At 43.2% G+C, this 8,199-nt stretch overlaps 1 protein-coding gene across 1 annotated transcript; it reads left to right on the top strand.

Moving 5' to 3' along the window:
* The first annotated feature begins 222 nt into the window (after window positions 1-222).
* gpr61 (G protein-coupled receptor 61) lies at window positions 223-7,480 on the top strand. The gene is made up of 3 exons (XM_055049360.1): window positions 223-363; window positions 534-630; window positions 3,071-7,480. Exon 3 carries the CDS (start codon window positions 3,292-3,294, stop codon window positions 4,705-4,707), a length of 1,416 nt encoding a protein of 471 aa, XP_054905335.1. The 5' UTR covers window positions 223-363; window positions 534-630; window positions 3,071-3,291; the 3' UTR covers window positions 4,708-7,480.
* The last annotated feature ends 719 nt before the right edge of the window (window positions 7,481-8,199 follow it).

The raw sequence follows: 8,199 nt of genomic DNA, 5'->3' as shown, positions 1-8,199 counted from the left end.
ATGTCTTTCTGTGTGCAGAGGCACTAAGACCCAGTAGAGAACGGGGGAACCTGCCTGCTCACCGCTGCCTGCACAGCTCTGCAGTCGCTCTGGACGACACCAAGAGTCTGTGTGCGTGTGTGTGTGTGTGTGTGTGTGTGTGTGTGTGTGTGTGGGGGGTGTGGGTGTGTGTGTGTGGGGGTGTGTGTCTGTGCGTGCATGCATGTGTGTGCGTGTGTGTGTACGTGTGGGTGTGTGTGTTATGTGTGTGTGTGGTGTGGGGAGTATGTACACCCATTTGGGCATCATTCATTCCTGCTCCTGTTCTTGGCTCTGGATCACCTTGATGTTCAGAGAGGCAAAGATAAAACTGAGAGGCTGGAGGTGTGTGAGGGTGTGTGTGTGACATGAAAGCATGCGACCGGTCTCAGGCATGGCAACTTGAAATGGCCCAGGTGAGGAGGAGATTCAGGACTCTCATCCTCTCCCTCCTCCTCTTTGCTCCCTCCTTCCTCCCCTCCTTCCTTCCCTCCCTGTGACGTGGTGTGTATCAGTGTTTGCTGTGTGTGTGGGTGAGAAAGCGAAACAGGTCAGCAGTGCCTCAGCAGACTGGGAACCTTCACAGGAGGAAGCAGCCCTCTGCAGACTCAGGTATGTCACTGACTATTCATCACACACACACACACACCCACACACACGCACACACACACACACACACACACACACACACACACACACACACATCTCCAGCCACAGCTGCCCCCTCAGCGGAGCGAGAAGGTGGGTTGAAGGTAGACGGAGTGACTCATGAGGCAGGATGATGTTCCACCACATCTCTGCTTCTTCATGTAAAACAACAAACTACAGACGCAAACACCTCGTTTTCCACACCGTGTCACTACTGCTGCTCGTGCGTCGCTGCAGGAAAGTCAGAAAGACGTGAAGCGAGAGGTTCGGTTGAACAACAGCCTACTTTTTTTCTGTTTGCAGCAAACAGTGTCATGTGCATATGATAGGGTCATATGTTTCCAAGTCAGCAGTCCGAGGGACTCAGCACAGCCTTGGATTGTAGCTTTGTATGAATTTTTTTCCAGCATGAGCCCGAGTTTGAACTTAAATTGCACTGCTGTTGCTGATTTGATGACATTAACTGTGCAAAAGTGTGCTAAATGTTTCCTTCCCACAATAAATAGTTCTGTTTGTGTGGTTTGTATCTCATAAAATGGATCATTTAAAAATTCCTGTGCTTTTCAGATGACACTTAGCTCAATGAGGCCTTTTTAGAAATTAGACTGCTTCTCTGTACAACAAAGTGATGGTAATGTTTGGCTTTCATGTAAGTACGAAATGGAGCAGACTCACATTTTCATGGTCTGGAAACCTTTAGTAAAATGTTCACAATTTAAAACGACTACCAAAACAAATAAACCAGGATCAAATTTCTTTGACTTACAAAAAAGCGATAACATTCCCTGTCACTGCTAATATATTATGATTTATTAATGTTACGAGTTGCAATGAGTTTTGTCTGCAACACTTATTCACAGCTATTTTGATTTTATGCACAGATTTAAGCAAAAGCAGAGGATCTCTTTGTCATTCTCCTTTTCATGGAGTAACACTGGGACTAAAGAAAGCTTATATTTGAGAGTTAACTAGTTAGGCTATCTGCTGTGGTAGCCAGACTGCATTCACTTTTGTAGCTGGGTTTTGTAGTGGAGCTTCTTTAGCTTCCACCCCATGACTTTATGTGGTGGAAACTGGTTATTCTTTCAATTGTTAATTTATCAGAACAACCAAATTTGTCTTTGTTGTCATCAAGGGAAAAAGCAGAGAGGCCTTTTTTCAGCTGGCTGAAGCACCAGGTGGTGGAGAGCCAGCCATACTTCACGATATGGTCCCTACAATCTAATAAAATTGCATTCGCCAACATGTCTTTAAACAGAGGTAATGATGAGATGGAAACTTTAAATTTTCACAACGTGCAACTTTGCAAGACCTTGGTGTAACTCAGCTCCCGCCCACTTTAAAGTAATAATCCACAGTTGCTGCTCCATCATAGGAAGTTTAAATAAGTGACTCGATTCCCTTGACCTGTTAAGAAAAGACCACCCACTGTCTTACGCCTGCACCTGTCAGGTGATGGTTGCGCCTGTTGTGTGTATACGTGGGCAGAAAAAGATGAGTAGCCCTGCAGGGGACGAGGCCTGTGACACCTATGAAGTGGAAAACTTGCACCTGCAGGTGAGCAGCATATGGAAATGTACCACAGCTTCGGTGCTCATTCCTGAGCTTTAACACTGTGAGGGGTTGCGTCCAGGTGAGGTTGTGACAGTAAACACTGTCTACTCGACTGGCAAACACTGAAACAAGCTGCTGAGGGTGACCCACCACCATATGCATGAGTCCTGTTTGATTTCATAAGAGAATTGTCGGCAAAGTTTTCTGGCGTTTTCCTAATGGCAGGAAGACATGTTAGGATTTTTGCGATATGAAAAGCGCTTATTGATCTCCTCCTCACATCACTTAAGACAACAGGGAGCTCTGCAATGCTGAGTTTTGCAGTTTATTTGGACATCCATAATTTCTTCTCTGCTCTCTTAATGCGGACATATGGTTCAACCCTTTGCTTTTAGCTTCTCCCTGGGGGCTTGCTGCCCTGAAAACACACATCTGAGGATGCAGATGTCAAAATATCCAATAAATTATGGCCTTGTCAGTAAATAAGTGCAGCCGGCATCGAGATGAATAACTTTTAAAAGACAGAAAAGGTTTGGGCCAACAAAGGGCAATGCATTTAGAGGAAAAAAAAACCTATTTTACACAACTTAAAGCTTTGAAATGATTAACTCTATAACATCTTATCCATGCTTTTGCACTTCTGCACTGAATGTTAAATAAGAATGGACGAGTTGGTGTTTGATGCTGGAAGGATTTGTGTATAATTTTGCACATCTTACAAACTTGATACACAATCGGTTTTATTGTCCGACATCATTCAATGAAGCACACTCCCCAAAAGACAGATTAGTTTCAAGTCTATAAAGTCCATGTGAAGAAGTAAATGACTTAGAAACTCTTTTTCTTCCAGGTCTTTGCTGAGTAGTCAAGAGAGGACTCCTTCATTTTCAAGATTGTCTACGTCAAGGTGAAGACTTGAATCATCGCCCGCCAGCCTCCAAACTCAAATCCTCACTGGTTACTATGACCAACACCAAAGGCTGAATTTCTCAGATTCCCCCTTTGAAAGAGGAGGATGGGCGATGGACCCGTGAAATTCAGCAAGCTCCCTCCTCTTCATTCCAACCTCTCATGGAGCATACTATCAGACCACGGCCCTCCTGGAACAACGCGTCTGCTGCCTCCCCATTCCAAAACTCTTTTTGGCCAAATGTCTCCAACATAACCAGACAAATCGGAACAACCGATAATGGGATAGATCTGAATCAGACCTTAGGGCTGTGTGCTATGCTCGTCATGGACGTCCTGGCGGTGGTGGGGAACTTGGCTGTGATGATTGTCATCACTAAAACGCCGCAGCTGAGGAAGTTTGCTTTTGTGTTCCACCTCTGTCTGGTGGACCTGCTGGCGGCGCTGCTGGTGATGCCGCTGGGGATGCTGTCAGACCGGATCCTGGAGGATGAGGCCCTGTGTCGAAGCTACCTCTGCCTGAGTGTGTGTCTAGTGAGCGCTGCCATCCTCACCATCTGTGCCATCAACGTGGAGCGGTACTACTACATCGTCTATCCCATGCGTCATGAGGTGAAGATGACGGTTGGGGTGGTGGTAGCGGTGCTAGTTGGGATCTGGATTAAAGCTGTCGTCATGTCGATGTTGCCCCTGCTAGGATATCTGTTTCAGGATTCCCCGACTGTGGGGACTCCTGAAGTCCTCATTCCCAGTAAAAGACACTGCTCCCTCCACTGGACAGGAGGCAGGACCACACGTCTTGTTTTCATGGTTTTCTTCACTGTAATCTATTTTCTGTGCCCGGTGCTGATCATTTTGGTGGTCTACTGCAATATGTTTAAGGTGGCCCGAGTGGCATCCATGCACCGTGGTCCCAACCCCACCTGGGTGGACACGTCAAGGCAACGCTCTGACTCTGTCAGCAGCCACTCCACCATGGCAGCAAGCCTTGGAGGCACCGGAGCACGTACAACTCCTCAAAGGACCTTCAGCGGTGGGAAGGCAGCAGTAGTTTTGGTGGCAGTCGGTGGTCAGTTCTTCTGCTGCTGGCTGCCATATTTCTCCTTTCACCTCTACTCAGCTGTCATTTCCACCGCGCCGGCCTCGCTGACCCAACTGGAGGACGTGGTCACATGGATCGGCTATTTCTGCTTCACCTCCAACCCCTTTTTCTACGGCTGCCTGAACCGTCAGATTCGAGAGGAGCTGGGCCGCCGCCTGGCTTGCATCTTCAAGAGGGCCGGGCCCGTCGAGGGGGAGCAGCTGCCAAGCCGCGAAGCCTCCATTGAGGAGAACTTTTTACAGTTCCTCCAGGGCACTGGATGCAATCTGGAGCCCTGCAACTCTCACTGCAGAGCGAGCCCGGAGGAGGCAGAGACTGAAGGTCTTCAAAAATCAGCTGTTGAGCAGAACACGCCAGCTGACTTCCCCATCCCAGGGCAGATCCTTGAGGAAACCGCAGAGTTCATACAGCAGCAACAGCTGAACAATGAGCTTTGTGTGTCAGAGAACTGCTGCCAGACTGCGCCAGAGATATAGCTGCCTCATGTACTGTTTCTTCTACCATCTAATAACCCAATGAACATGTTTAGTTTTATTCATAGTGTTTCTTATTCAAGCTGCAACATTTTCCAACGTTTTCCAAGTGACAGATCAAGCACACTGCAAAATGTGTTCTGGAGTTGGGCTTTGTGTCAGAACCCGATGAACCCTTGAAGAATTCCAGTTCTGCGCATCGCCGACTGTCCCGTTACATGTTTCAGGAGTCATATTGTATCATGCTGTTTTTGCTTTGCGTCACATAACACTTGATGTTTTGGTTACAGTTCAGGTGACGTGACGAACTTTATATAAACATGAAAAGGCTCTGAGACAATGCAAGAGCATAAATCAGGGATAGAGTAGTTTTAAGTGCTGAATGACTTCTTTAATATTCTCCAGAAATGTATTTATTTATTAAGTGTTCAACATCTATTAGCACTTTCCATAAAAACAAAGTGATCTTGGGCTAATGCACAAAGTGAAGCACTGTTTGTCATGTCAAAAATGGTGGATTTGTATATCCAAAGGACAAGTTTTTCTGTCCTTCAGATAATTTTATTTAAATGTTTTGATTTCAGAACATAAGAGAACCTCCTTTACAATTAGCCCCAATTGATTCAGACATAAATATTGATAAATCTTCTAAACTGGTGGTTCTCTAGTTGTTGTTTTTATTTTTTAACAAGTATCACATTGGTAAGTAATACCTTCTTTAAAGTACCGCCATACTATCAACATGCAGGACTTGATGGAAGATCTTCCTACAGCTTCACTGACGGAAGATGATTAAATACAAGCTCCATTTTTACAGACACCGAATTTTTCCAATTTGAAGAGAAAGTCAACAACGAGGTTCATATAAATCATAATTGTAAGACAGAAAACTGGAGGTTTCTGATCCAAATTTATTGTAAAACACAGGGTAAATGAAACAGTGCTGTCTAGCTGTCTGTCCTTTTGAAGAACTTGCTGCTGCAGTCCTTGCACAAAAATGGAGAGAAAGATTTTGTCATTAGCTTCTGTTGCTAACAGTAGACAGCTAAGTGGGCTAAATAAGCACATCAGTTAGCAAATCCAACTGGTCTTCCATTTGATTTCTAACATGGTTTTGTCATATTTGGACAGAATCTTTGACTTTGGGTGTCAATAGAGCAAAACATATGCAGTCTGGTTGTCTTGGGTTTACTATCTTCTGCTGAATCAAAGTCAATTTGTTTGCTTTCACTTTGCAAATTATAGTTTTTTAAAAAAGTATCGCTCAATGCAGCCCAAGAACCACAATTTAAAAGTCATGGATTTCAGCTAATTGAGGAAAATAACCACTAAAAGGTGCAGAAAAAATATTTTCTACTTTTATTGAAGATTTAAGGTATTGCATTGAATCATCTGTTTTCATTCTGTTTTCACTTCAAACCACCAAGGAAATAAAGGCTACAATATCCCAAAGGCTTTAAAGAAAAATGATGCGTTGAGGTAACATAACTTTTATTGTGTTGAACAGGATTGTTCCGCAGCTTTTGCTGCAGCTGGTATTTATAATAAACAGGCTGACAGTGTATTTTTAGCCATTTTCCAGAATGTTATTATCATGTTTATCTGTTCTTAGTCTTGTGATTATCACCTCCTCACCAAAACGGGAGACTCGTGATTTCAGCCCCTTCCACTCAAAGACAAACATTGTGGATGGTTTAGTTTGTTTGTCAGCAGCGGCGCGTCGTGCAAAAGGGGGTTTAGGCTCTTGTCAGTAAACAGCAGCCTCGCCATGTTAGAAAAACCGCAGGAACAAAACGTGGCGCTCGTTACACCCAGCGATGTCTGTGCTGTTTACAGGTAAACACCAGAGCGGCGTGAGCACTCCCGTGTTTGTGCAATAAACAACCAGGCTTGTTGTGGCTACACACAGCACAGAGGTGTGACAACGCTCACACACATGGAAAGCTTTGCCTTTGGCCTCGTTTAGCAACAAATGGAAGACACTAGAGGCACTTTTTTTCTGTTCCCAGGCGGAAAGCCGGACAGTTTGTTCAAGTCACACTAGTAGTGACCGACGTCGCAAAGACGACAGATTTGCTAATCCCTGAAGAAAAGGCACCTTTTGTGCTGTTTCCATCTATTTTGGACTCGTCCCGTACGGGAGAGTTGGCGAGATCACAAGACTCTGAACACAAGGCAAACAGCCAAAACCAAAAAAATGTCCTTTTATCAGGGGGAACACATAGCTCTCTTAATTTCCTTGCTGTTTGACTTTGTTGCAGACATGTTTTAAAATGTTTATTTTTGAAAAAAAGGAAAAAAAAAACATTTAATTTCCTGAGTCACAGCCACGGAGCAACATTGAACATTTTAAAAGACGAATCAGTGGCACAGTCTTTTTGTGTTCCTCACTTTGTGTGTGTTAATTTATTATCAGCACTTACTAAACTGTTGTCCTTTAGTTACAAGATCATATAAATGCCTTGATTTTTAACACCAGCGTTTAACAACGTCAGCAAAACTACCCTGACCAGACTGATGAAACGCTTTCAACTCTCTTCCTGCCAAACATCTGTCTCTTCCAAAGAAGAAGAAGAAGCAGCTTGCTGACCTGGTGGAAGGTGAACCATTTATTTACTTTTTAACTGCAGTGTTGTCCTCCATGTCACACCAAAGAGATGGATGTGCTCATTTTCCTTTGTGCATCTCTTTTTTTGTACCTGAACTGAAAAGACTGTTATTCCTCGTGTGTATTGTCCATCTGCTGAACTCATTAAAGACGACAGAAGTTATTTAACTCATGTGTTGCGCTTGTTGTTGCTGCAGATATGTTTAGATTCATAACTTCAAGGAGTTGATTTAGATTTTTAAGACCATAAAGTCCTCATATTGAAAATGTTATTTAAAAAAAAAACTTTGATTGAAATTGAAAAACTGGATATGTGAAAGACAAAAGAAGCTTCAGTCCTTAGCTAAGCAGAGTCTGAAAGTCAAGTTCTTAAGTCATGATGGGAAAGAAGGCAACAATGTGACACAATGTTCCACGTTTTCTCCAGGTCTTCAGCCATTAAATCTTTGTGGGTGACTTTTTCTTTTTGTATACATAAAACTGTCATCTCCAAGATTTTCCATAAACATCACAAAAAAAAATCTAAATAAAATGTGTCCTTTAGAATCAACTCTGGATGTCAAGGTCGAGGTTTATTTTGTAGCCGATACAATTTCAAATCATTTAGGATACTTTAAATATGCTCTACAAATTATTTTCCAAATGAGCCCATTTTCCACAAATAATTCAGTTTATGTTTCACAGAATAAAAAACAGCAAACAGGTGAATCCACAAATACTAAAAGGTGGAGGTTCATTATGATTGTATTGAGCTCAAAGGGTTTTTTTTTTGTCTGGCTTCACTAAACGTTGCGCTTGCTGCGACTTCCTCACAGAAATGTCAAGATTAGCTATCTTTTTGATTTAACTATCATAATTCTTATTAATATTATTATTTCTTAATTTAT

This window comes from Poeciliopsis prolifica, unplaced genomic scaffold, assembly GCF_027474105.1.
Source record: "Poeciliopsis prolifica strain line A6 unplaced genomic scaffold, Auburn_PproV2 SCAFFOLD029, whole genome shotgun sequence".
NCBI classification, from domain to species: Eukaryota; Metazoa; Chordata; class Actinopteri; order Cyprinodontiformes; family Poeciliidae; genus Poeciliopsis; species Poeciliopsis prolifica.
The sequence above is the reverse complement of the archived record's forward strand: the minus strand, read 5'-3'. Positions and strand labels throughout refer to the sequence as shown.

Excerpts from the sequence above, each read along its gene's own strand:
- gpr61 (XM_055049360.1), top strand. The coding sequence starts at position 3,292 with ATGGAGCATACTATCAGACCACGGCCCTCCTGGAACAACGCGTCTGCT.